The 26266-nt window shown below is 49.8% G+C and overlaps 1 protein-coding gene across 1 annotated transcript in view; it reads right to left on the bottom strand.

The window, feature by feature from the left end:
* Positions 1-26266, bottom strand: part of ANO2 (anoctamin 2) — a 335850-nt gene that overhangs the window by 59310 nt on the left and 250274 nt on the right. Inside the window, exons 17-19 of the mRNA XM_068560881.1 lie at positions 7485-7596; positions 4846-4903; positions 4548-4648 (exon numbers count right to left, since the gene is read on the bottom strand). Of these exons, the coding sequence (XP_068416982.1) occupies positions 4548-4648; positions 4846-4903; positions 7485-7596 (271 nt within the window). The remainder of the gene's footprint in view (positions 1-4547; positions 4649-4845; positions 4904-7484; positions 7597-26266) is intronic.

Consider the following 26266-nt stretch of genomic DNA (forward strand, 5'->3'; position numbering starts at 1 on the left):
CAGACTCATCAAGAAAAAAAGGCAGAAGACTCAAATCAACAGAATTAGAAATGAAAAAGGAGAAGTAATACCTGACACTGCAGAAATACAAAGGATCATGAGAGAGTACTACAAGCAACTATACGCCAATAAAATGGACAACCTGGAAGAAATGGACAAATTCTTAGGAAAGCACAGCCTTCTGAGACTGAACCAGAAAAAAATAGAAAATATAAACAGACCAATCACAAGCACTGAAATTGAAACTGTGATTAAAAATCTTCCAACAAACAAAAGCCCAGGACCAGACGGATTCATAGGCGAATTCTATCAAACATTTAGAGAAGAGCTAACATCTATCCTTCTCAAACTCTTCGGAAATATAGCAGAGGGAGGAACACTCCCAAACTCATTCTACGAGGCCACCATAACCCTGATACCAAAACCAGACAAAGATGTCACAAAAAAAGAAAATTACAGGCCAATCTCTCTCATGAACACAGATGCAAAAATGCTCAACAAAATACTAGCAGACAGAATCCAACAGCACATTAAAAGAATCATACACCATGTTCAAGTGAGGTTTATCTGAGGAACGCAAAGATTCTTCAATATACACAAATCAATCAATGTGATACACCATATTGACAAATTGAAGGATAAAAACCATATGATCATCTCAATAGATGCAGAAAAAGCTTTTGACAAAATTCAACACCCATTTATGATAAAAACCCTCCAGAAAGTAGGCATAGAGGGAACTTACCTCAACATAATAAAGGCCATATATGACAAACCCACAGCCAACATCGTTCTCAATGGTGAAAAACTGAAACCATTTCCACTAAGATCAGGAACAAGACAAGGTTGCCCACTCTCACCGCTGTTATTCAACATACTTTTGGAAGTTTTAGCCACAGCAATCAGAGAAGAAAAAGAAATAAAAGGAATCCAAATTGGAAAAGAAGAAGTAAAACTGTCACTGTTTGCAGATGACATGATACTATACACAGAGAATCCTAAAGATGCTACCAGAAAACTACTAGAGCTAATCAATGAATTTGGTAGACTAGCAGGATACAAAATTAATGCACAGAAATCTCTTGCATTCCTATACACTAATGATGAAAAATCTGAAAGAGAAATTAAGGAAACACTCCCATTTACCACTGCAACAAAAAGAATAAAATACCTAGGAATAAACCTACCTAAGGAGACAAAAGACCTGTATGCAGAAAACTATAAGACACTGATGAAAGAAATTAAAGATGATACAAACAGATGGAGAGATATACCATGTTCTTGAATTGGAAGAATCAACATTGTGAAAATGACTGTACTACCCAAAGCAATCTACAGATTCAATGCAATCCCTATCAAACTTCCAAAGGCATTTTTCACAGAACTAGAACAAAAAAATCTCACAATTTGTATGGAAACACAAAAGACCCCGAATAGCCAAAGCAATATTGGGAAAGAAAAACAGAGCTGGAGGAATCAGGCTCCCTGACTTCAGACTATACCAGAAAGCTACAGTAATCAAGATAGCATGGCACTGGCACAAAAACAAAAATATAGATCAATGGAACAGGATAGAAAGCCCAGAGATAAACCCACGCACATATGGCCACCTTATCTTTGATAAAGGAGGCAAGAATATACAATGGAGAAAAGACAGCCTCTTCAATAAATGGTGCTGGGAAAACTGGACAGCTACATGTAAAAGAATGAAATTAGAATACTCCTTAACACCATACACAAAAATAAACTCAAAATGGATTAAAGACCTAAATGGAAGGCCAGACACTATAAAACTCTTAGAAGAGAACACAGGCAGAACACTATGACATAAATCACAGCAAGATGCTTTTTGATCAACCTCCTAGAGAAAGGGAAATAAAAACAAAAATAAACAAATGGGACCTAATGAAACTTAAAACCTTTTGCACAGCAAAGGAAACCATAAACAAGACGAAAAGACAACCCTCCGAATTGGAGAAAATATTTGCAAATGAAGCAGCTGACAAAGAATTAATCTCCAAAATATACAAGCAGCTCATGCAGCTCTATACCACAGGAAAAAACAACCCAATCCAAAAACGGGCAGAAGACCTAAATAGACATTTCTACAAAGAAAACATACAGATGGCCAACAAATACAGGAAAAGATGCTCAACATCACTAATCATTAGAGAAATGTAAATCGAAACTACAATGAGGTATCACCTCACACGGGTCAGAATGGCCATCATCAAAAAATCTACGAACAATAAATGCTGGAGAGGGTGTGGAGAAAAGGGAACCCTCTTGCACTGTTGGTGGGAATGTAAATTGATACAGCCACTATGGAGAACAGTATGGAGGTTCCTCAAAAAACTAAAAATAGAACTACCATATGACCCAGCAATCCCACTACTGGGCATATACCCTGAGAAAACCATCATTCAAAAAGAGTCATGTACCGCAATGTTCATTGCAGCTCTATTCACAATAGTCAGGACATGGAAGCAACCTAAGTGTCCATCGACAGATGAATGGATAAAGAAGATGTGGCACATATATAGAATGGAATATTACTGAGCCATAAAAAGAAACGAAATTGAGTTATTTGTAGTGAGGTGGATGGACCTAGAGTCTGTCATATAGAGTGAAGTCAGAAAGAGAAAAACAAATACCATATGCTAACACATATATATGGAATCTAAAAAAAAATAGTTCTGAAGAATCTAGGGGTAGGACAGGAATAAAGATGCAGACGTAGAGAATGGACTTGAGGACATGGGGAGGGGGAAGGGTAAGCTGGGATGAAGTGAGAGAGTGGCATGGACATATATACACTACCAAATGTAAGATAGATAGCTAGTGGGAAGCAACCGCATAGCACAGGGAGATCAGGTCAGTGCTTTGTGACCACCTAGAGGGGTGGGATTGGTAGGGCGGGAGCAAGATGCAAGAGGGAGGGGATATGGGGATATATGTATACGTATAGTTGATTCACTTTGTGATACAGCAGAAACTAACACTCCATTGTAAAGCAATTTATACTCCAATAAAGATGTTAAAAAAAAAAAAAAAAAAAAACAACCTAATGAAAGAAATCCTTCTAAAAAAAGCACGTGGGAGGGGAGGGGAGACAATCAACATGAAAATCCATTCTGTTTCGCCAGCTATGCATCCTTCCCCTCCCAAGATCATATATTCCACAGTTCCTTAGAGATTTTTCTAAATGATTACATTGTGTTTCAATCTTTCCCATTCATCCTCCACTCCTCTTTTACTTGTTCACTGGGAGTGAAACGGAGCAGGACCCTACGTTCCCTGCCCCCCATGTCCTCAGCCTGCCTTTTGTCTGTGGAAAAACTTTAGCCAAAGAATGAGTTTAATCAGAGAAGTGAGAAAATGCAGAAACAGTCAAAGGAGGACAAGTAATAACAATTTAGTCATTAAGCAAAGTCAAGGACCTTTAGTTCCTTCTTAAGGGCTACAGATAATATTCTGAGCCATATCCTGTGAGCTGTCTTATAGACCCGGAAACCTCCACCAGATGGAAGAAGTTAAGTGCATGATGACCAGACTGTAGCCATGACAAAAGCTGCCACAATTCCGGGAACTGGCCTCAAGGAAATGGGAAGAAACCAACCCTGGAACTGAAGATTAAGTGTACCTACAACAATCAAGATGACGCTGGTCAGACCACCAATGACCAATTTCAAGATGACTACCAGAGCTGACTGTGCTGTTTCTGCATTAGCCCCCTCCCTCAACCTATAAAAGCTCTTGCCCACTGGTTGTAGGAGCGGGGTGTTTTGGCCTTCGGACAGGTGTCCGTCCTCCCCCCCCAATCCCGGTTGCTGGCATCCAAAACAAAGCAAACTCTCCTTTCCACCAACCTTGCCTCTTTATTGGCTTTCGAGCGGCGAGCAGCTGGACCCCACTTTCGGTTACAGGAGGACATAGCATTAAAAGTAGGATGGGGCTTCCCTGGTGGCGCAGTGGTTAAGAATCCACCTGCCGATGCAGGGGACATGGGTTTGAGCCCTGATCCGGGAAGATCCCACACGCCGTGGAGCAACTGAGCCCGTGTGCCACAACTACTGAGCCTGCGCTCTAGAGGCCACAAGCCACAACTACTGAGCCCGTGCTCCGCAACAAGAGAAGCCACCGTAATGAGAAGCCCGTGCACCGCAACGAAGAGTAGCCCCCGCTCGCCGCAACTAGAGAAAGCTCGCGTGCAGCAACGAAGACCAAAAATAAAGTACATAAATTTTTTTAAAAAGTATGATGCACTTTGAGGTCAGAGGTACCTGATTCCCAGCTCTGTCACTTTCTGTTATGGGCACTTAAGCAAGTGCTTAATCCTTCTGAGCCTCAAACATCCCGAACTGGATTGGCAAACAAGACTTGTGGGAGGGGCCCTACCTCAGGGGGAAGTTACTGGCGAGTGGACAGAGGAGTAGAGAGTCCATCTGTCTTAGAAGAGGAGAGACCACGAGATCCTGCTGGAAGTCTGGCACTGCCGGGCTCAGCCCTGGCGGCAAGGAGAGGGGTAAGCGGAGTTCATTACTCACGGGACTCCAATCTCGAAGATGTTGTTCTGGATCAGCTGCTTCCCCAACATGATGATGCTGAGCTGAATGCACAGCTCCATGAGGCAGCCCCCAGGGGCGCACTGCAGGGGGAGAGGAAGGGAGGGGCGGTCAGACCAGGCGCAGCTCAGAGAGGCACGGGCGTGAGCTAAGCCAGCCTGCGGAGGCGGTAAGGATTGGGGCGGGGCGGGGCGGGGCGGGGCAGTAAGGATTGGGGCGGGGCGGGGCACCTACAAACCACTAGCCTAGCCGGGCATGAAACACCAGTGGCTCTACTTGCCTCTTCCATGCGGTAACCGTCAAACACATAAACGTAGCTTCCAGGTCTGCCCACAAACCTGAAACGGAGAAGTGTGGGAAGAGTTAGGAGAAGAGAGAGGAAGTCAGGACTGCCTGAGGGCGTGTCTTCCGAGGGGACCAGCCACTCCCCAATGTTGTTCTTGAAAGGACTGGCCAGGGTAGGTGCTCATCACCCGGGAAGGAGTTCACACCTGTTATCAGCTAACAGTCACCCGTAACACACAGGGTTCACCTCTTGTTTTTTAGTTTTTATTGGACTATAGTTGATTTACAATGTTGCGTTAGTTTTTGCTGTACAACAAAGTGAATCAGTTATGCATATACGTATATCCACTCTTTTTTAGATTCTATTCCCATATAGGCCATTACAGAGTATTGGGTAGAGTTCCCTGTGGTATACAGTAGGTCCTTATTAGTTATGTATTTTATATATAGTATTGTGTATGTGTCAGTTCGAATCTTCAATGTATTCCTCCCTGCCCCTTACCCCCCGGTAACCATAAGTTTATTTTCTACATCTGTAACTCTATTTCTGTTCTGTAGATAAGTTCATTCGTAGCTCTTAACCTGGTCAAATTCCAAGGGTAGGGGACTGAGGCTGGGTCTGGAGTGGGGCTGGGGCACTCGTGTGTGCGTGTGTGTGTGTGTGTGTGTGTGATCATTTCAGAGCCTAAACACAACGAAGTCTGGATTGTCTCTAAGTGCACTGTCCTGCACCACCTTCCCTCAGCTCGTGTCAAGAATCGAGTTCTGACTGCAATTCCTCCACGAGGGCTTCTGATTTCCCAGGAAATGAAGGCCAAGATGGACTAAGTTGCAAGTGGAGATTCCTGGGACCAGAAAAGAAAAATCCAGACTTCTTACTGAAAATACTTAGAGGAATGGAAGAAGCCTGCCTCATTCCTCTTCTAAGACCTAAGGGTCTATTTTATTGGGGGATAAGAAGATTGAGCAGATGGGGGAGGCAGAGAGGTACCAGCCAACCATGGAACCAGACAGGTCATCAGAAGAGTCCCACTTCCTTGAAATGTCATCCCCTCACCCATCTATTGAAATCCTATTCATCCATTTGAGGCTCAGCTTGACTTTCCTCCTTGGTGAGGTCTCCCTGTCTCTGTTCATAATTAAGTGTTCCCCTAACACTTTCTTTGCACCTTTTTTACGGTACTTACTGCAGATTACACTGTGCTGTTGCCAAGACTATCTCTCTCAATTCACCATAAGTTGATCTAAGGGTCAGAACCCTATTATTTGTTTCCTGGAATATCGTATGTATGCAAGTTTCTATTTATATTAAATCTAGACATAAATCACCAAAGAAGTATATAATCATTAACACGGAGAGCCTCTCTGCTACTATAATTTCATGAGCATGAAGGGCAGAGGTCCGGAGAAGGGGGTTGTGGTTTGGGTCACAAACACACTTATAGGAAACTATAAAATGTGGACGATGACAGCTCTTGCTATCAGTGCCTGCTTGATGGGCTTTCAGTTCTAGGGAAGCTTTCCTGGCATAGTTGATGCCTACTGGGAAATCTTGGAGGGAACCAACTGATCTGACCACGAACAGTATTTATCAGAAGTGATTTTACACCCAGGACTGTTATATAATAAAGAATATGACTGGTCATTGACCCTGATCCCTGGGAGGAGCCTCTAAATCCTTGGAATTTCCTGATAGGAGTGTCTTTGTTATTCATGGTGGGCCCCTGGGACTAGACCTAAGTTTATGCTAATGAGATCACTCAGGATGGGGAGGGCAATGCCAGAAAGACCAACCATGTGATGAGAGAGTTGGGGCTTTGAGCCCAGTAAAGGCAGCCTGACCTCAGCTGGGGGAGAGGGACTGTGGATTGAGTTCAATCACAATGAGCAATGATTCATTCAATCATGCTTGTATAACAGGACCCCAGTAAAAACTGTGGACACCGAAGCTTGGACGAGCATCCCGGTTGGTGACGCACATTGACGTGCCAGGAAACTGACATGCTGAGGACATCCTGAAGACATGGAAGCTTCTTTTCAGGATGCTCCTAGACCTTACCCTATGGGCCTCTCCCGTTTTGTCGCTTTGTATTTGTATCTCTTTGTGATAATAACACCATAATTTTAAGAATAGCACATTCCAAGCTCTATAAGTTGTTCTAGTGAATTATCAAACCCAAGGGGTTAGTGGCTGTAGCCAGTTGGGCAGAACCATCAGTGGCCTGAGAGCCCCGGAGCTTGCAGTACTGTCTGAGGTGAGGGCAGTCTTGTGGGAGGCTGTGCTCCTAATCTGTGAAGTCCACACTAACTCTGAGTAGTTGCCATCAGACCTGTACTGCAAGATCTAAGAGCCACTGGCTAGACATGAAATTCCCTCCTGTCACAGCCTCAAAGTTGAGAGACACAAATTCCTCTAACACTAACCCTTAGGGCCCAGAGCCAAATCACTGCAGAGTTTCCCATGTTATCAGAATCTGAAGATGCTAATCCAAAATGATTTAGTGCAGCCAGGTGGCAAAGGGAGTGGGGAATGGGGCCGAGGGTGTAAATTGACAACGGAGACAGGCTGACTCCAGTGGAGGGCTCAGTCTTCATGACCAGTTGCCCTTCCATGTGTGGTACCAAGATACTCACCTCCCCTTGAAAAAGGCCACATAGAAGATGGGTGAGTAGGCATTGACAAACTTTAGCAAGAAAGCCTTGAGTATCAGGCGCTCTTCAAATGTCTGCTCTGTTTTTGGAACCTCTGAAAGAGAAGAGCAAAGCTGATCAGACTGAGAGACAGATTTCTCACCTCTCCAGAGTTGTGACCCTGTGACATGAGCCATTATCTGTCAGTTTACTCCTTCAGAGTAGAAACTAAGAGATCCATCTCTCTCGCACCTTAGAACTGACTTCATCTGGGAGGTCCCAAATGGTCTTCCAGGTAATATGGGGCTACAGAAGGCCAAGCGTACATACGATCATCACCTGTCTCTTTCCGCTGCCCTCCTCTTATCCACGCAAGCAATGATTTCACACTGGGTTCCTCAAAGAGGGGTCTGGGCAAGAGGAACACCCTCCCACCACCCTTGCTTCATCAAGAGGAATTCAGCTTTTACCTGCATACTTGCCACTTCTACAGAGATTTTATGTGAACAAACATCCCTGACAGAAAGGCTTGTTAACCAGTGAACAGAAGTCAAGAAGCAGTAAAAGCCTGTCATGGCCACCAGGGTGTTGCTCCTTTTTCTCTCTTCCTTTGCCTTTAGCAGGAAAGCACTCCTCTGGACATCCTCGGGCTAGGCTGAGGCATCCTGGGTCCACTTACTCAAATGATGGCGGCTCATCAGATAAGTAAGTGAAACAAACACAGCCTGAGCCTAAGGTCTCAGCCTCAGGGGTGACAGCGCCAGTGTGCCCTATCAGGTCCAAGCAGGGGAGTCAGCCAGTGTTCCCGGGGGGATCCTGAGAAACACCGAGCAGAAACCTCATCGATGCCTTCAGAACACTTGAGACCCACGGGAGCTCCGGTGGACAGCTGGGCAGAGAGCTCAGTGGGGTCTCCACAGACCGCGACAGACAGCTTGGCAAAGATAAGAGGTTACCGGGCCACACTCTTCAGGGGCAGAAAGAAAGCACTAACCCCGCATCATGTGCCCTCTGACGAGAGCCCCAAAGTGTGCTGAGCCCAGGGCCAGACCACAAAGTGCACAGCAGCCAGGGAGTTCTGTGTCCAGATGAGGCCATGTGTGGACCCACCTGACCTGTCTGCCCACCTGACTTGCCAATAGCTTTCACAGGATTAGAAAAGTGGACATGGGCTTCCCTGGTGGCGCAGTGGTTGAGAATCTGCCTGCCAATGCAGGGGACACGGGTTCGAGCCCTGGTCTGGGAAGATCCCACATGCCGCGGAGCAGCTGGGCCCGTGAGCCACAACTACTGAGCCTGCGCATCTGGAGCCTGCGCTCCGCAACAAGAGAGGCCGCAACAGCGAGAGGCCCGCGCACCGCGATGAAGAGTGGCCCCCGCTCGCCGCAACTGGAGAAAGCCCTCGCACAGAAACGAAGACCCAACACAGCCATAAATAAATAAATAAAATTTAAAGAAGAAGAAGAAAAAAAAAAGCTCCCTCTTTCACAATGACATGATTTTAAAAAAAAGAAAAGTGGACATATGGCCCTGTTCTCTCCCCTGGAATGCCCTTCCCATCTCCTCATGCACAAAGCCCTTGCATCGTTTGACATCCAGATCAAATGTCCCCACCACCTCCTTCCTGAAGCCTTCCCAGATGCCTTCAGCTGGCAGTAATCTCTCTGTTTTCTTCTACAGTACGTTACATTTCTCTGTATTAATTATCTACACGTCTGCCCTTTGAAAATCACTACAGTAGTAGCTTTCATTGACTGTGTCTTAGTTTGGGTTACCCTCTAAGTCAAGGATTTGGGAGTAAGTAGTCTATTTGGGAGGTGCTCCCAGGAAGCTTGGTAAGGGAGGGGGTGGTGAGACACAGACGTGAGGGAAGACAATCTGGGTGTGTCCATGAACGGGTTAATGCCGCAGGCAACTGGGACTCAGTCCCACTGGGGATCTTCTAAGAGACTGTGTGAAGCAAGCCTCGGAATCATTATGCTGAGGCCTGAGCAAAAGTAGGACTCCCTCACTGGTTGAAGGTCACTGCTGGGCTTGACTCCCTGGCACCTCTGGCTTATCCTATGCACGGGCCGAGCACGCTCCCACAGCCAGGGAACACCTGCAGACAGGGAGCTGCAGTGACCTCAGCGGCAGCCAAGGGACGTGCATGCTGCTCATGGCTGTCAGTTCCGAGCTGCTCTCCATTTCATCTTACATGAGGGAGGGATTACCTCTCACTTTTACGGATAAAGGGAACTGAGGCCCAGAGAGGTCAGAGCCTTGCTCAAGACCACACAGCCAGTAGGGGACAGAGTTACTTGTCTCCAAAGACAGTTTTTACTACATTACACCTTGAAATCAGGATCTTTGATTAATGTTTACACCACACTTCCTCTTTCACCTCCCCACCCTCCACTCCCAGCCTGGCATAATGCACCTAAGAGACGCCTGTCACTATTCAGTGCACATTCACTGAGCACCGGCTGTGTCCCCTGCATCTTGCCAGGGTGAATGAAGATGTCACCACTTCTTCCAGAAGCTTCATTGAGCCAGGTCTCTGTGAAAGGCTTTTGCAAACTGCCCAGTCTCTTCCAGAGTTCCCTTGTGAGCGGCAAGGTCTGACCTCCCCTCTCATCATGGCAGAGGGCATCCTAGGAAGAAGGACGCTGCATTTCCAGGATCTGCCTTCCCGCACAGCATAGTGAGCCCCTCGTTCATTGATAATCCTACAACATAGTCTTGAGTATTGGCAGGTGATACCCCCGAGTGTCAGCAGCGGTCCGAGCACGAGCAGAGGCTAAGGAGATTGCCCCCGGCAGACGTGAGCCCCTGGGCACCTGTGGCCCTGGGAGGGGACTTGAGAACGAGAAAGCCTAGTGACTACCATCACTATTGTGATCCTGGCCTCGATTTTCCCCTAAGGCTGAAAAGAAGGGAAAATGAAGAGTGACTCGTCCTGGTCCCCGTGAGAAATGTGGTGTCGGCCCTGGAGAGCCAGCAACACTGAAAACTTCTTCATTCTCCAATCTCCCCTCCATCCTAAAACCCACTTTAGTTCACTGATGTTGGCAAACAGTCCTAGAGGCCCTGGCAGCCCATGCTGAACCCACAGAGCTCCCATTCCCTCTCAGCTGTGTGTTGAGGGGAGGGATGATTTGTTTGTTTTGTTTTGCTACAGAGATGGCTGTAGGAGCAGATTTCAGCATCAGACATATTTGAGTTCAAATGCTGGATGTAATTAGAGAAGTGAAGTTATATGAAAAGGATAATGATACCTCCTTCACAGGGTTGCCCCGAAGACACAATGGGAATGCTCATAGAGCACTCGGCCAGGTGCTTGGCACATAGTGGACCTCAATCAATGATGTTGTCCTAAACATCACAATATCACCACCACAATCATCATCATCGCCACCATCATCATCATCACCATCACGCAGGTCCAGCAGCCCTGCTTTCCACAGCACAGTTGGGCCGTCACAGGCTGGATGTTTGTGCACCTGACTAGCCCCCTGAGGTTCCAGGCATCATTTCCATGCGATTACCGATCACTTTCTACCAATCGATGGAGAACATGGCTGGTAGGTGATCCTGCTGGCAAGAGGATTCTGCTGGCAGAGATCACCTGTAGGTGATCCTCTGTCCCCACCCCACAGAACCACAGCCCAAGCTTTCTGAGGTCCTCCAGACAATTCTGGCAATAGCATTGCCGGCTAGGGAGTCTGGAGACATCGTCATTAATTCTACAGGAGATGAGGTTGGAAAAGTCCACCATGATATCCCTCAGCCAATAGATGGCTTTGTGGTTTTCTCCTTCCTGCCACACATGGACAGACACATGTGCAACCCCATGGATAAAAGTGCTGGGCAATCGCACTGCCTAGCCCAGTAAGCATTTGGATAATGCCTTGTACTCACCATTTATGGTTAACACTGCCACTTCTGCCAGCTCTTCTTTAGTTTACATATGTTAGCAAAGCCCCTTCGAACTTTAACCAAAAGGCCTTCCCCTCCCTGCTACAAAGAGGCCAGGGCCACCCTGTTGATTTATACTCGTCACGCCCTCCCCAAGCTCCAGATCCACATCCACTTCTTCAACCTGACTCTGTTCGCTCTGACTAGAGGAAACAATTCTGAGGCCCAGGTAGAAGTGCCTGCCATCGATTTCTAAGGTCACTTTCGGTTTTAAGATCTCATAACTCTGAACCCCGAAGTGGCTGTTAACCTCACCACCTTCCCCACCCCCCTCCCACCCGCCCCCACCATGTACGGTTTGGATGGCTTTTTCACAATGAGTGAGGTCAGAGAGATACATCTTCTGGGAGGACCACACCTGGTGTCAGATGTATAGTACTCTACTGTGCACGTTTATTGAGTTAATGAATGACATGACGTGACATGAAAAAAAACATTATTTGGAAGAAGTAAATACTGAAGTATTTGTCATTTACTAAAAATTCCCTGTCACACTGCAAGGAGGGCAAAGCCTAAGGAGGGACCTGTCTGTTGAGCAGGAAAACGGTATGAAGATATGAGAGGAGCAGCCAGAGAGAGTTAAATTCCCTATTTAAGAGAAGACATAGGGGTGCTGGAGGTAGATGCAGGACCCATAAAAGGCGAGAGCCAGGGCTCTGGGAGGGGGAAAGGCGGAGAGGGGGATGAGGGGGGCTGCTGCGTGACAGGTGGGGGGTGCCTGGTGGAAATTTCCATTAATTCCTGCTGTGTCATTTGTAGTGTGACCCCCTCATCTGCCTCTCCATAGACTCTCCAGTGAAGACTCATTACAACTGCGTTCCTTACCAGTGTCAAAGAATCCTGGATGGGTTCTTAGGGGAGGGATGTGCCAAAGGACCGAGTCCAACTTCAAGATGAGCACAGGGGCATGAACAGAGGCTCCCCGCCATACCCTGTTGTAGCTGGGTTACAAAGGAGAGAGACTGGGGACAGAGAGGCAGAGAGAAAGGAGGAGGAGGAGGAGGAGGAGAAGGGGAAGAGGGAGGGAGGGCGGGAGGGTAGATGAAGCAAGTCACCGCTTATCAGTAAACAAAGGACGTAGCAGCCACCCTGGGCTGTGCACCCTGAACGGATTCAGGACGGAGAAAAGCAGGACACTGACCCTAGATAGTTAAGGTGCCTATCAAAGAGATGATTTCAGTGAGCCCAGACTCTTGCATCTTCTCCAACTTAGAAAAGCGCTAAATGCATTAACTTGTCTGTTTTTCTTTAACTAACAGGAATCTTTCGATGGTCCAACTACCTGGTTTTTGTTGCAGAAACTCCTGTGTATACTGGCTCCCCCGTCACCTCTTCTGAGCAGTCCCTCAGAGCTACCTGAGAGGCTGTCTCCCGGGCTTAAGTAATCAGAAAGTCCACTGAATAAAACATAATGCTCAACTTTTAGGTTGTGCATTTTTTCAGTGGACAGAAGGAAGGAAGGAAGGAAGGAAGGAAGGAAGGAAGGAAGGAAGGAAGGAAGGAAGGCAGGCAGGCAGGCAGGCGGGACAGAAAGGAAGGAGGGCGGGAGGGATCACTTTCAATTGGAGTTTGAGCCTCTGCCCAACCAATTCAACAGTAACTTAATAACATCTTGTGTCTCAATTTTAAATATTTCGGGGTAAGAAAATGAAAACTGAGGTCACCTGAAAAGTAATCAGGTCTGAGGATCTAAAAATTTGGAAAACTCACCTTGTAAATGTGGCTAGAAGGGGATTAAGGATGAGGTACAGAGAGGCACGTGTCTTTGATTTTCTTTTATAATTGCCTTTGAACTCTTTGTATGCAGATCCCCCAATCCCTACAGGAATTCCCTCCAAGTTCTCTGGAAAGAGAATCCAGTCCCTTCAGAGCTCTTTGCTCCAACTGGAAATGAGTGACTCCCTTCCTCCATCCTGATGAATCATGGGTCTGTTTATTATTTATTAGGTTTATTTCTAAAAACAGCCTGTGCCTATGCTTTTAAGGCCAGGAGCCACCATAAATAATGGGCATTTCCAATAAACAATCCAAATCCCCTTGATAGGCCACTAAATCAGTCGAGGGTCCCACAGCAGAGAAGCTCTGCGGCCATGCTGGGTGCTTTGCTGAGACTTCTGGGGAAGTAGTGGGGGGGGGTCCCAGGGAACATGGCCCCGGGGAGGGAGAGAACGGGGGCCCTGGAGCTCCATGCAAATTTGGGTCTCTTTTTTTTTTTTTTGATTGAAGTATAATTAGCTGATTTACAATGTTGTGCCCATCTTAGAATAGGTCTCTTCCAACAGCCAACATGAGGAGCCTCGCCCGCCTATAACAGTGAAGCGGAACAGGTTTTTCAGGGTCCTTTTGGGGTGGGATGATGTCTACAGCACAGGTAGGGCACTTCAGGACACGGCACCATCCCCTGATAGGACACAGAATCTGGAGTGGTCCCAAACTGAGCCCATGAGAAAATGGACCAGCCTTGTGTTTCATAAAACTCCAAATAGAGTGTCTTTAGATATCAATCGCTATGGGGATGGAGAGGAGGAGAGTCAACATGGACAGAGTGTGAGAAGGGAGAATGCAACCCCTCTCCAGCATTCACAGACTCCTGAAATCTCACCTCTCCCAGGAAGCCACCCCAGGTTGACTGGAGGCCATCTGAGAGTTTCACCTGCTCACCACCAGCTGGAGCAGATTTCGGACAAAGGGCAGACTCTAGGACCAGGAGAGACCATCAGGGAATTTCTGTGTGGCGCCCTTACCCAACCCCCTTTCTTTTAAGTGTTAAACCTCTGATGCATTGTGTCATGAAAAAATATGAGTATAAATGACCCAGCTGTAAACTGCCTTGGAAAATAATTAGTACGAAAGCCCAAGTGAGTCTCAGGGGGCCAGCTCAGAATTCAAAGTCCCCAGAGCACCATCCCCGTCATATGGAAACAGCATGGCGAGCGAGAGGACGTCAGCTGCGGAATCGGAATTCTGGAAGAGCAGCTCACGCTAATGAGTGTCCCTGACAATCCAGCAGATACAGAAGGATGGCGACAAGACAAAAAGGCGATGTCCAGGTGTGAGTTTCAACCAGTTCCAGCCCTGGCACGGCTCTGGGAAGGATGGAGGCTGCGTCAGAAAGCAAAGGCGCCGCGGCACTCCCGGCCTCTCCCCCAGGGCAGATCCAGCTTTTACAAACAGCACTGTTTCCTGACAGCCCAACCATCTGGCCTTCCCTCCGTTCGTGTGTGTGGGCAGGTGTGTGGGTTTGGGGGTGGAGGTGGTCCCAGCCTCCTGTGTGACGTTGTTGCCTTGTTTATGCCATGGGGAGGGAATCACCCTGCAGAAGCCAGCCAGCTGGATAACCAGGCAGCCAGTGCACTGTCCCAGGGCACTGAACGCCCCCGAGCTGGAGATGATGGATGGGTGTCCCTGAGATACCCCTGGAGCCCTAGAGAGTTTCTAAGCACAGGGGCCCCACCCTCAGAGTCAGGAAGATGACAGCTGCCCCCAGACAAAGGGACGGGAGGCCTACTGTGCTCTAGCAGCCCAGCCCCTGGTGACAGTACATTTTAAGGAAAGGGGACACAAAAGGGAGCAAGCACCTGCAGAGAGAGAGGGAGACCGAGAGCAGTGCTCTGTTACAGGGCTTCCCTGAGGACTCCACGGCGCTGTGCAACACCTGACACGGGGTCCCCATTCAACTGTTCCATCCGCGGTATGGGGATGCTCTCCTCACGGCAATGAGGGAGCAGGGAGAGAACAGGTCGGTGTGCCCGGGTCACAACCGCAGACACAACACCGGTGGGGTCACCTCGCAAACACACTCGCTGGTCTAGAAACCGAGCCCCGGGCTTCCCTGGTGGCGCAGTGGTCGAGAATCTGCCTGTCAATGCAGGGGACACGGGTTCGAGCCCTGGTCTGGGAAGATCCCACATGCCGTGGAGCAGCTGGGCCCGTGAGCCACAACTACTGAGCCTGCGCGTCTGGAGCCTGTGCTCTGCAACAAGAGAGGCCGCGATAATGAGAGGCCTGCGCACCGCGATGAAGAGTGGCCCCCGCTTGCCACAACTAGAGAAAGCCCTCGCACAGAAACGAAGACCCAACACAGCCAAAAATAAATAAATAATAAATAAATTAGAAACCGAGCCCCCCGCGAGCAGAGGTGGAGTAATCCCATCTCAGTCCATCCCCTGGTGCCTTCCCAGGGGAAGACCACCCAAAGGGAAGGTTTTTACCTTTTCCATCATTATCTTTTTTTATTCAACGAATGTCCACCAAGTGACCATCGTGTGCCAGGCACTGGGCGTTGGGAATACAGCCATGCGCCGGATCAATGAGCCCCCTGCCATGTGGCGTGTACAGTCCAGAAGAGGGAGGGGGGCGTGTCGGGGGGCAGTGAGTACTGATGGAATCCACAGGGAGATGAGGAAAAGGTGACAGGAAGACAGTTTTAGTCGGAGTGGAGGTCTCTGAGGAGGCGACCTCTCAGCTGACACCCGAAGCAGGAGCTGCGGGCAGGGGTGGAACAGACAGTCCCAGGGACCGGAGCACTCGGAGTGACGAGAAAGTATGAGGAAGAGGGATGGAGAGGAAGGGGTTCTGTCGCCACTGGAAGCACCTGAGATTCACGCGACACACAGTGGGGAAGTCACCTTACGGGCGAGGCAGAGTGATGCTGAGTGTCAGGACCACAGGAAAGGAAGCGTGTGGGGGGGGCATGGAGTGGGGGACGGAAGCGGAAGCAGAGAGACAAACCAGGACTGTGTGGCTGTCCAGGTGGGACACGACCAACGTCAGGAGGGAGCTCGTGAGAACTGACCAGAGCTGGGAAACGTCTGAAGGTGGGCTAGACAATACTTCCCAGACGGGAGCTTAGGGGTGAAAGAAAGAGCGATCCAGGAGGATGCTTGGGTCTGGTAAGAGCGTGTGAGTGCTGTTTCCTGAGATGGGAAGAATGGTGAAAGTGACAGGTTTGGAGGGAAAATGGAGAGTTCAAAGTTAGACCCACTGAGTCATTGGGCCTGTGTGCTTCTGTCCTCACGCCCCAAGGCGGGCGGGGCTTTGTGTGACTTGAGAACCATCCTCCGAAGCACCTGGCCAGCTCTGAGGCATCAGATCCTCAGGCAAGCCACAGCCTGCAGTGGGTGATTTCCCAGGTCCTCTCTGCTCTGGTCCTCTGTGTTCTACGGCACTACGGAGGAGCCTATGACAAGGGGAGAGGAGGTCCTGGGCTGGGAGCAAGAAGACCTTTGTCCCACTTTCCTGCAGAGACGTACGTGATTTACCTTTCTGAACTTCACCATCCTAACTCCCAAAATGGCACCTTCCTGAAACATTTGTTGTGAAGTCCAAGCAAAAGTATGGAAAGCACGAAGCACCGTGTAAGGTCGCAAACACGACGCTGTAGCAAGGCACTCTATTAGACTTTTCATTTGTACATTTGTTTCCACTTCTTTGGTGAGAGAAATGCCAGCAGGTTACCCGAGAATCTCTGACCGAGACCTCTTTGAAGGCTGGGGTGGGCTGGCATCACTTGGGGTGATGAGGGGCCCCCTAGTCACTGAGGGTCACCTCCCTCAAAGAGAGGTGGGACGAGGTATCATCAGATCTACTGTGTTTTGAAAGTTTAAGAAGACAGGCTGTATGCAACTAGGGTGGATTTCCAGGGAGAAGGGAGTCTGGGTCTGTGTGACGAATGACATCTTGGAGATGCGGATGCAGGTATTATGTGTCCTGATAGCTGCAGACCCTCGACGGAGCTTCCTCTGAAGGAGAGGACGGTCCTTCCTTAAAGAGACCAGTGACCTGTCTGGGACCGGCGGTGTGGAGGGACCATCTCAGCAGTGGTCCAGCCTCTCCTGTCCGATGAGACAAGGCCAGCATCCGACAGCAATGTGGTGTAGCAGTGACACACACAAAGAGTGAAGGGCTGGTCATACTCGAGGTATTTCCCTGCTGAAGCATGGATGTTGGCCTGACCCTCCTCTATTAGTCAGCATTGCACCAGGAAGCAGAGTTTACCTCAGATGCTTCAGAGGAAGAAGGGATTTTAACGAAGGCACAGTTTTGCCAGAGGTGAGGGCAAATCACCTCACCTCTGGGAAGGGAAGGGAAGAAATGGCCCCAATTCCATCTCCTCTACCCCCTAAGCTCCTTCCATTGCTTCCCATTGGCTGAGCCCCGCCACCAGTCAGCGTGGGGATACCTGGTGATAGAATCTGCTGGGCCTCGGGGCACAGACCACGGTGGACGCGTGGGGAGAAGGGGCCTGGAGGGAAACCATGGCCAACAGAGCATGACCACCACGACTCCCTTGCTTCTCATGGATTCAGGCTCTGGGTTCTCAGAAAACTCAAAGAAAGGGAGAGGAATGTATGGGGCTTCTTGCTAAAAGGAGAGATGGGGGCTTCTTGCTAAAAGGAGAGATGAGTGCTTCAGTGATTAACTGGAAAAATGAGACAGACATGTTCATAGTTACAGCTCAAGTTTGGAAGGAATTCTTGCCAGTTGTATTAAACTATTATAAAAGTAGCAGTGTTACTAATAATCGTCCCATATAACTGGAATGAATTGTTCCACAAACTCAGGCTATAACCTTGCTCGTGTCTTCTGCGTTACTAGCAGCAGCCTCCCACCATGTCCTCTGCTTCCCAGACAACATTTACAGTTACTTTAAGCCAACATCACAGACGGGGGCCCTCAAACAATGGCAGAATCCACCCTGGCCACACCCTTCCCCTGGTCTCCCAGATGGGACGGGCAGGAGGCCACCCAGGCAGTCAGGAGCTGGTGGCAGACCAGGAAGACAACCCAGCAGACATGACTCTAAGCCAGATTTCAAACTGCCAGCACTGTGGTCTCCCCGCCCGGAAGGCATAGGTCTCAGACCAGCCCACACACATCCACACGCATCCACACGTATCCACACGCATCCACATGCATGCACACGCATCCACACGTATCCATATGCATCCACACGTATCCACATGCGTGCACATGCATCCACACACATCCACATGCATGCACACGCATCCAGACGTATCCACACGCATCCACATGCATGCACATGCAACCACACACATCCACATGCATGCACATGCATCCAGACGTATCCACACGCATCCACATGCATGCACATGCATCCACACGTATCCACATGCATGCACACGCATCCACATGGGTCCCTGCTCCCGAAGCACGCTCCTGTGCAGGCTTAGGCCGCAGGGAAGCCCACTCCCCTTGCCCCAGTGCTCAGAGCCAAGACGGCAGCCCTTCACCCTGCGCTCTGAAAACACACGTCGTGCACATTTGATGGGAAATTAGATCCATCCCTGTATACCCAAAATGTTCCTCTTTAAAGAATCTGTGATGTCCCAGCGGCCTCTGGTTCTGAGTTTCCCCCTCCTTTTCGTTTCTTCCCTCTCTTCTCTCCTCAGTGGTCAGATGCAGCCTGTGCAGAGGATGGCTTAGAACTGGATGCACAATTCTGGACTCAGGACTTCCTGGTGGTACTTCAATTCTTCAAAAAAAGGGTTTTTTAAAAAAATTTAATAAAGCACGTGAGACCCCAAAGTCTGCGAACCTGTGGAGGTCTCCTCATGCCTGCGGGCCCGCGCGGGGGGCTGGCTCCCACTGTCTCCCCGCTTGTTCTCATGGGTGGGTGCGTCGCATTTTAAATCTTCTGGAGCCTCTGATGTGTTTTCTTCTGCTTTCCCAACACATTTAGAATTTCCCGAGGCCAAAGGACAGCTACGTATTACCAGGCAGTGGGGCGCTGTGGTCTCAGCAAGGACACCAAGGCCAGGGTCCTCACCACTCACAGCCAGAGGACCTTGGGCCTGTGGGAGGGTTGAGACCACCCTCACCCTTGGGGCTATTTTGAGGATTAAATATACTAATATACATAAAGTGTTTTGAACAGGGCCTGGCACAGGGGGTGTGTGCATGCGTGTGTGCGCGTGCGTGTGTGTATGTGCACACCACTATTAACTATGGGTCTTGGTCAAGTTTCTAAACCTCTTCAGACCCCTCATAAATAAAGTGAAAGAAACAACCAGTTCCGGGCGCTAATGTGAAAATTAGGTGAAACACTGTACATACAATGCCCGCCGGTGCCTGGTACACAACGGGTGTCAGTAAAATCAGATCCTTTCCCCATCTCTCCTTTCGTCACTTCCCTGCCCCCGCTTTGGTAGCGACACTCAAGAGCAGCGTTATCAGCAATATTTAAACAACTCACAAACGCAGCCTTCTCCTAAGAACTGGAGGCTTTGATTTGGCACGATAATCGTGTCTCAGGTACACACAGTGAGCCCAACCCTGTAACTAGGAGAGACTCAGTGCAGAGTAAAGATGAATCATATAGCCCCACACACAAACCAGCACTTTGCAGAGTTTGAAAGGAGAGGAGGGGGAAGGAAAGGAGGGGGAGAAGGTGGAGTCAGAGAACGATGCTGACAAAGACAAGTTCATGGCAGCTGGATTATTCAGCTGAGAAGCCTGGTGTCAGCCCTGCCTTCCTCACTCTGCCTGGAGCTAGAGTGCACATGGGGCCCCTTCTAGGCCAAGCCGGACCCATGCCTATGTCAGTCATGACAAGACCCTACCGTTTCAGGAGCACTAGACATCATACTCCCCAAGCTTGGGCTCGGAAGCTCATTGCCTCACGGGCACAGTGTACCCTGTGCCCTGACCCAAGTAGGAAGCTGCAATGGTCTGAATGTTTGTGTTCCCCCAAATTCACATGTTGAAATCCCAACCCCCAAAGGTGATAGTATTGGGAGGTAGGGTCTTTAGGAGGTGCTTAGGTCATGAGGGTGGAGCCCTCATGAATGGGATTAGTGCCCTCATAAAAGAGACCCCCATAGAGCTCCCTCGCCCCTTCCACCACGTGAGGACACAGCAAGGAGATAGCCATCTGCAACCCAGAAGAGGGCTTTCACCAGGACCCGGCCATGCTGGCACCCTCATCCTGGACTTCCAGCCTCCAGAAGTCTGAGACATGAGTTTCTGTTGTTTGTCAGCTATCCAGTCCACAGTATTTTGTTATAGCAGCCTGAACAGACTGAGACAGATGCATACCTTGAGCTGGTCTGCCTGGTCACCCCTGTTGTCTTACCTCAGACCCTGGCCTCCCAAGATGCCCGAGCCCCATCCTGTTTGCCTGGGTGACTGGTGTCCTAATGTCCTGCCCAGCTCTTGCTTGCTTCCTCTTCCAGGAACTGGATCCTTTCCCTATAACCCCCTGTGGCCCCTCCAGGAAAGAAGAGATCACTAGGGACTAAGACAGTCCTTGTCCCACCCGTTCACTGAGATCCTCACAAATGTCAGCTACTGATACTTGCTGAACCAGGCTACACACTTTGCACAGCGTGCCTTGGCCGACAAGGTCCCAAAGCATCTTTGTTTCCCCAGCCACCCCGACCCCAGTCCCAGACTTCAGCTCAGTCCCTGCGCCACCAGGACCGCGTCGCCTCCAGATGATAGCGTGTCTTGCACCCAAGCCCATGACTGTTGTTATCCTGGCCACCAGGTAGACAGTTACTGTCTTTATCTATCACTAATCACACTCAAGGCATTTAACAAATTCTGTCTTTTGTCACAAATATTTGTGGCAAGAACAGACCTCAGATAGGCCTGACACCGGGGCCTGTTGAGGGACCTCCTAGGGAATGGGTCTTCCATCACCCAACTTTGCAGGAAACACTCAGGAACTCATTGGAGTTGTTTACACCAGCTGTTTGCACCTGGTGAGCAAAGCACGTGGTCACCGCCTCCTCATCCATCAGGAGATCTGGGGCAGGAAGCCAGACGGGTATTAAACCACCCAGCGTGAGAATGGCAAAGGAAGCCCCTAAGCTTGGCAGGACCCTCAGTCTATCAGGTGGCCTTATCCACAGCTTTATGTCCCCGTGGCGGCCTGGGGGCTCTGAAACCACACCTCTGCCTGCAGGTAGGCCTGTCACACCCTGCTGTGCAGGACGGACCATCTCATTAGTGTGTGAACTCTGCCATTAAGGAAAATTCTAGGCTTTGGATCTCTCTGTTGCATCTTCCAATCACTGCCCCATCGTGGCAACTTTGCATTTGCCTGATTCGTCTTAACAGTTCCTCAAATCCTTTGGTCAGCAGGCAGGGTTGAAACCATGAATACGTAAACACTCACTTTAGCCTCTCCTGTGGCTGACAGGATGCCTCGCCTACGGGCATTCCTTGAAAAAGAATCTGAATGCATGAGTGAAGAGACAGATATATTTCACCAGTAACTGCACCAACAAGCGTGGGCTAAGATCTACCAGAGAGCAGGCTGGGGAGGAGAGAAAAGAAACATAAGGCGGAGTGGCTGTTCTCCAGGGCTTTGTAGCCTGGTTGGAGCAAGTGGCAGAGAACTTTCCTGCTCATGGAAGGTCCACGAGCTTCCACGCATTTCCAGCCTCTTCCTGATCAGGCTGCTTCTAGCTGGCATGCTACGGGCAGAGGTGATGAACGATGCCTCTGTGACAGCCTCGACGTGACCCTCCGGCGCTCTGTCCCTAACACGGTGCCCACGCGGCCTCCACGGGTCCGGGTCCTCGGCAACTGCGTGAAGCAGAGACCCTGCCCTGTCACTCCAACCACGCAGCGAGAACCAATAAACACCTTCGTGGTACGGCACTGAGATTCTAAGATTAAGGCCTCGTCTGGTCTAAGAGTGGGAAATCCGGGAATGATATCAGTCGGTTATGTGACAAACTTCCAGGGAGTGAAGCAGATCCTTATCTGCTTGGGAAGCACCCCAAGCTTCTGGCCACCTTGCTGGTTTATAAGCCCTTGCTTTTGCCTTAGCTGTTCTGTGCCTTCGCCTCTGCCTCTGCTGTGCTGTAGCCTCTTTCTAGAGCCTTCCCTCTAGATCTCCTCCCGCCCCACTCAGGGTTCAGCCACAATGTTACCACCTGGACAGTCCTTTCCCCACCACCTCGTGCAAAGTACACAGCCCCAAGCCACCACCACATCGCCCTGTTTTGCTCTCTCGCCCTCTGTGAAATGTCCCCGTCTCCTGTGCATCCTTCCCCGACTGCAGTGTCAGGACAGCTGGAGCAGGGACCACGCCTTTCCTCTTTACCTGTGTTCCCAGAATGGGGCCTGGCACAAAGCAGGCGCTCAAACAACACCGGAGGGATGAACCAAGGAGTGAACGGTCTGCGCCCGTGGAGCCCAGAAGTGGGTGGAGGAAACCCCCTGAGGGCTGAGTGTCCAGAAAAAAATTCACAAGGGAGGCAACCTCGAGAGGTCCCTTAAGGGGAGGGTCACTGAGGGTTACTGCAGCCTGAGTGAGGCCCAGGGTGATGGGGGGTGACTGTAAGTTAAGTGGTCGGAGGGGATGGAAGCAGACACTGGGAAGAAGGTGGTGGAGAGCCTCTCAGATGCTAGTTTGGATCTGACTTCAGGGTGCAAGGAAGCTCCCTGCGGGGCCCGACTGGGAGGGATGCATCCCCAGCGCACTCTTTGAGAAAGGCTGATTGGGTGGGGTTCCAAGACCGAGGGCCCCAGGAAGAGGCTGAAGACAAGGGCATACAGTCAGTCATTAGGCTCTGACAACAGTCTAGATGGGCGTGATGATCAGGAGACAGGAAGGAGGCCAACGATGAAGGAAGCATCAATGAAACTTGGTCCAGCAAACTTCCCTGTTCACCCGACACCACACAGGTGGTGGGGGAGGGAGGAGGAGCCGGGGCTGGAATTCATGGTTCTCCCCACTGGACTCCCCAGTTCCATGGTCCTTCCACAATACACCACACCTTCTGAGCCCTCTGGAAACATCCAGTCTGAGATAGACAAGAGCAACAACCCAAGCAATGCCCACGTGGGGTCCAGGGTAGAGACCAATCCACCAATCCAGACAGTGAGAAACGCACATCAAAACTGCACAAAAGACACTGGCATTTTAGGGGCAGAATCTGAGTTTGAACCTTGGTCCAATGAGGATGGAATACTTCCCTTGCTGACCACACATAGTTTGTGAAGATGAAATGGGATAACCAAATTCGTTTTTAAGATAAAAATGCTTCATGAGTGAGTATTGCGACCACAAAGAACAAAATGCACTTGTTAGAATTTCACCTCCTTTCCGGCACGCAGACTTTCGTATGGACCACGGGACATCGGCTTAGCCGCTTGGAGGAGTCTGAACTTTTGGGTGAGGGAGAGCTGTTAGAAACAGTGGATACAGCTTCATGGTGTGGAAAGGGTTTCATGGCCAAGACAAAGAGAAGCTGCCTAGCCTTGTACGTGGGAGGGACTCACTAAATACTTGTTAAAGAGTTTTTGATTGTCGACACTCTATCTTGGATCTTTACCCCTGTCTGGAGCTGTGCAAGATAAGTGGATAATGTAACACAGACGGACAGCAAGAAGACGTTTCTGCATCATCACTGACTTCCGGTTCCTTTCTCCCTACTTCCTGCCCACACACTCAACAGGCTCCTTTACTCTAGACCCCCTGCCCCCCTCCACTCTGTGGCATCCTGCTGGAGTCATCTGGCAAACAGTTCCCCCCACCCCATTATGCTCTTCAAACCCCACAGCGTAGAGAACGAACTTGAGGGCATGGGGAGGGGGAGAGGAAGCTGGGACGAAGTGAGAGAGTGCCATGGACTTATATATACTATCAAAGGTAAAATAGACAGCTAGTGGGAAGCAGCCGCATAGCACAGGGAGATCAGCTCGGTGCTTTGTGACCACCTAGAGGGGTGGGATAGGGAGGGTGGGAGGGAGATGCAAGAGGGAGGAGATATGGGGATATATGTATATGTATAGCTGATTCACTTTGTTATAAAGCAGAAACTAACACACCATTGTAAAGCAATTATACTCCAATAAAGATGTTAAAACAAACAAACAAACAAAAAACCCACAGCGGTGTCGGGTTGGGAGCTGTTCAGGGGATGGAGGGCATTTCTTTGCACTCCTGCCTTTTCCCCCATGCGAAGGGAGTGTGATTAGTTGTAATTCCCTGCTCTGTCTTCCCACCTCACTCCTTTCTCCTCCCGGGTGAGGGAAGGGGAAGAGCTTAGCCCATTGGTCGGTGTGGAAGGTAACACTGGCATCTGCTCTGTCCTTTTGGGGGAAGCAAACGGCCTGCAGGAGGGGCTCTTCTGAGTCCCGTGCCCCACCCCCTCCAATGTCCTAAGAACTGCAGGACTGCCCTGCCCACTGCTGCCTGCCACGGGGAGGCCAGTCTGTCTGGATTCTGGATTAGGAAGCCTATTTGGCTCTCCTGCTAAGTTGCTTCCGCCAATGCAGCCTTTTTCAGCTTTAAAGGTGAAATCTCAGCTTTTGTCTCCATCTGCCTTTGCCTTACTTCTCAGCTGGTTCAGTAATCAGGCCAGGAAGATGGTACTCTTTACTGGATGCCCCTTTGAACTTCAGCAAATACTTTTCCACTGTCTGTGAAAATAAGCAGAGTCCCCAGCCTGACATTCAAGATCCTCCACCAAAATATCTGGGCTCAGCCAACTCCCCAGGCCCAGTTCCCCACCATGCTGTGCCCTGGTCATGCCAGGACCCTTGAGCACCACACCGCACGGGCTCCCCGGGCATCCTGGACAAGCTTCGTGTTCTCTTCCACCTGCTGAGCTCTGCTCCTTTGGCTCCCTGGCTTTTAGACCCCCCAGTTTTACCCATCGTACCAGCCCAGCCCACACTCCACTTCTCCCTGCGCCTTTCCTGATCCTGATGGGTCAGATCCCCCCCTTCAGTGACGGATTTCTCATTCTGTTTCCTCTGCCGGGAGCCCTTCTCCCCTCCTGCCCAGCCCCTCCTCCCCCCGTACATGCCTGACATCCATGTCCACTTATTTCCGAGCTCTCCCACTGGATGCCCTCACCCGGAGCCTCTCCTGAGCCCCCAGGAGTGTGGGATGCTCGTCCTAAGTGCTGTCATGGAACCCTGTATCCCAGCAAACACACTGAAGTGGAATTCTCTGCTCACTTTTCTTAAGAAACGTATGAAGGAACACAGATAACACTTCTATATAAACATGCACATGCCCAAAGACAGCGGAACGGCCAGATGGTTAAATCGCCTACATCCACATAGAAACCAAAGTCAGTGCCCACCGTGAGTAGCAGCCACGCCAGGGAAGGCACTGAAAGAGTCACTGGCATTAGTGAAACCTTTCCTGATTCTCTGAGCCGCCAGGAAAGGCTCTTGAAGAGGGGTTACCCTGTCAAGTGTCCGCTTCCAACTGGTTAGTACTGTAAAGACATCCCATCATTAATTCAACTCCCCGGAGGTGAGTGAGAGGCTGAGACTGCTGGTCCCTGGATTCAGCAAGGGAAAGAGATGCCTCCAGGCCAGCCAGGATGAAGGCAGTGAGGAAAGGGTCTCGCCCTCCACCCCGACGTCTAAGAAGCACAAGTGCCAGAAAGCGGTGCTCAAGCAATGGCAGCCTGTGGCTCAAATGACACGTCTGAATATTGAGGCCACTGCATTTTTCTCACTGGCTGGAAGCTTGGGAAGCCTGATACACCTCTCTGAAGTCTGCTCAGGGCCTGGGGTATGCGTGGATTTGTTGGGACCTCTGACAATATGGGGATAGATAAGACGCTCTTGGACTCAAGTGTCAAGAGGCTTTCCCAACTTTATAAACACTGCTGGGGAAATGAGGAGAACTGAAACTCTGCCTTTTTTTAGCAGGAAGTGTTGAACACCTCTTGCTTCTAGGCTGAGCTAAAAATAACAGACCCCATGATTAATCTTGGGGGATAACAAGGCCATCCACCTGGGCTATTGATCGAGAATGTTCCAGGAAGGATTCCTGCCGGGGCGGAGGCCCTACAAGGACACACCCTGCACCTCCTCATTTCTCCAAG

Source organism: Eschrichtius robustus, chromosome 13 (genome assembly GCF_028021215.1).
Source record: "Eschrichtius robustus isolate mEscRob2 chromosome 13, mEscRob2.pri, whole genome shotgun sequence".
Lineage (NCBI taxonomy): Eukaryota > Metazoa > Chordata > Mammalia > Artiodactyla > Eschrichtiidae > Eschrichtius > Eschrichtius robustus.